We start from the raw sequence: 1,798 nt of genomic DNA on the forward strand, positions 1-1,798 counted from the left end.
AAAGAGAGTATATAAAAAACTATCTTGTTTAGCGTGCTAGAAATAGCAGCGATCACATAGTTATTATCGTAAGGCTTATAGCGTTCCAAGTAGCCATACCAACAAAATCACTTCTTCGTTTAAAAAAAAAAAATTATGCCGGTGTATTAAAAATTTTTTATTTTATCAAACATATTCATTTAACAAACTCTGGAAGCTGATAATATTCTGTACAATTTTAATATCACAGATCCCTATGGATCACACAAGTTGTAATCCTTTGAAACATATGTAGGAATAAAGTATGCAATTATAACATGCGTTTTCTCCATTCCTTAAATTTCTATATATATATATATATATATATATATATACATACATACATACGCATAAGTATTTATATACTATATATACATACACATATATGTATTTATACATATCATATATATACACCTTTATATTATACAAAAATTGATAAAAGAAGAGGGAATGAACAAGCTTTATTCACAAATCCTAACAATTGTTTCTTTGCATTGGTAACAGCTGTTAGTTGCTGACTTTTTCATATCATACTACTACCTGATGACATGCAGGTACATGATTATTGCTGACTCATATTTATTTATCTAATATTTTACATAATAATATGCTTTGATAGCACCATACAGAAACTTTGATATGCACATTATGCAGTTATTATCCAAATGATATTGTATGTATATATATGATTGACCGTTGACTGAACACTATTCAATTTTTTTTCCTCCGTGTTTTTCTCCTTGTCTCCGTATTCTTTCTGTTGAAGAGCGTAGCTCGAAACGTCAAAGACTTTCCGTATTCCCGAGCGTCATACTAATATATACTTTTGTTATTTACACCACCTGTCCTCGTCTGTTGTTATTATTTGTATATTCTCCCATATATATACATATATATATATAGAGAGACATAATGAATATATATAATATATATGTATATATATATACACACACAGTTGTATTCATACATTTTCACACACATAGATATATATACACACGCACATTGATAAGTGCTATGCAAGTTTTCCCGTTGTTACAGAGATGGCAGTCACCGGTTCCAATCACCGATATTTCTTGCGTTCAAGTTTAGCAACGGTCTGCAAGTGAACTTCATCTGGTCCATCAGCGAGACGGAGGATTCTTGCCCAGGCATACATGGAAGCGAGAGGTAAGTCAGAATTGAGTCCTGCACCACCATGGATCTAAAGACAATGAAAAACAAAGAATTAGTCAGGGCACAAAAACAACAGAAACAAATAGACATTTCCCATGCTAGAAATAGCAGCCAAAGCTTCCCTCAATCACACCCTAACCACAGTCTTTTACTTGTTTTAGTCATTTGACTGTGGCCATGCTGGAGATGAAAAATTGACCCCAGGACTTATATTTTTTTTAAACCTAGTACTTACTGTCAGTCTCTTTTGCTGAAACGCTAAGTTACAGGGACATAAAGACACCAACACAGTTCAGTTCTATATTTAAGATATGAGGAATTATGTACATTATTTACAATTGATGGATATTTGTCCTCATCTTGTTTGTTGTTAACACAACGTTTCGGCTGATATACCCTCCAGCCTTCATCAGGTGTCTTGGGGAAATTTCAAACCTGGGTTCTCATTCACACACACACACACACACACACACATATAGAGTTTATTCTTAAACAAGAATATCGGTGACAGTATCCTCGAATTTTCAGCCAGTTAAGTTATCATCGCACTCAGCTATATAACTATTAAAATACACACATTTATATAATTGCTATACGAGGGTATGCT

The 1,798-nt window shown here is 33.0% G+C and overlaps 1 protein-coding gene across 1 annotated transcript in view; it reads right to left on the reverse strand.

Annotated features, from left to right (window-relative positions):
• Nucleotides 1–141: 141 nt before the first annotated feature.
• LOC106867258 (acyl-CoA dehydrogenase family member 10) overlaps nt 142–1,798 on the reverse strand; it is a 49,638-nt gene continuing 47,981 nt past the window's right edge. The window contains exon 18 of the mRNA XM_052978082.1: nt 142–1,219. Within this exon, the coding sequence (XP_052834042.1) occupies nt 1,079–1,219 (141 nt within the window). The 3' untranslated portion in view covers nt 142–1,078. The remainder of the gene's footprint in view (nt 1,220–1,798) is intronic.

This window comes from Octopus bimaculoides, chromosome 30 (assembly GCF_001194135.2).
Source record: "Octopus bimaculoides isolate UCB-OBI-ISO-001 chromosome 30, ASM119413v2, whole genome shotgun sequence".
Lineage (NCBI taxonomy): Eukaryota > Metazoa > Mollusca > Cephalopoda > Octopoda > Octopodidae > Octopus > Octopus bimaculoides.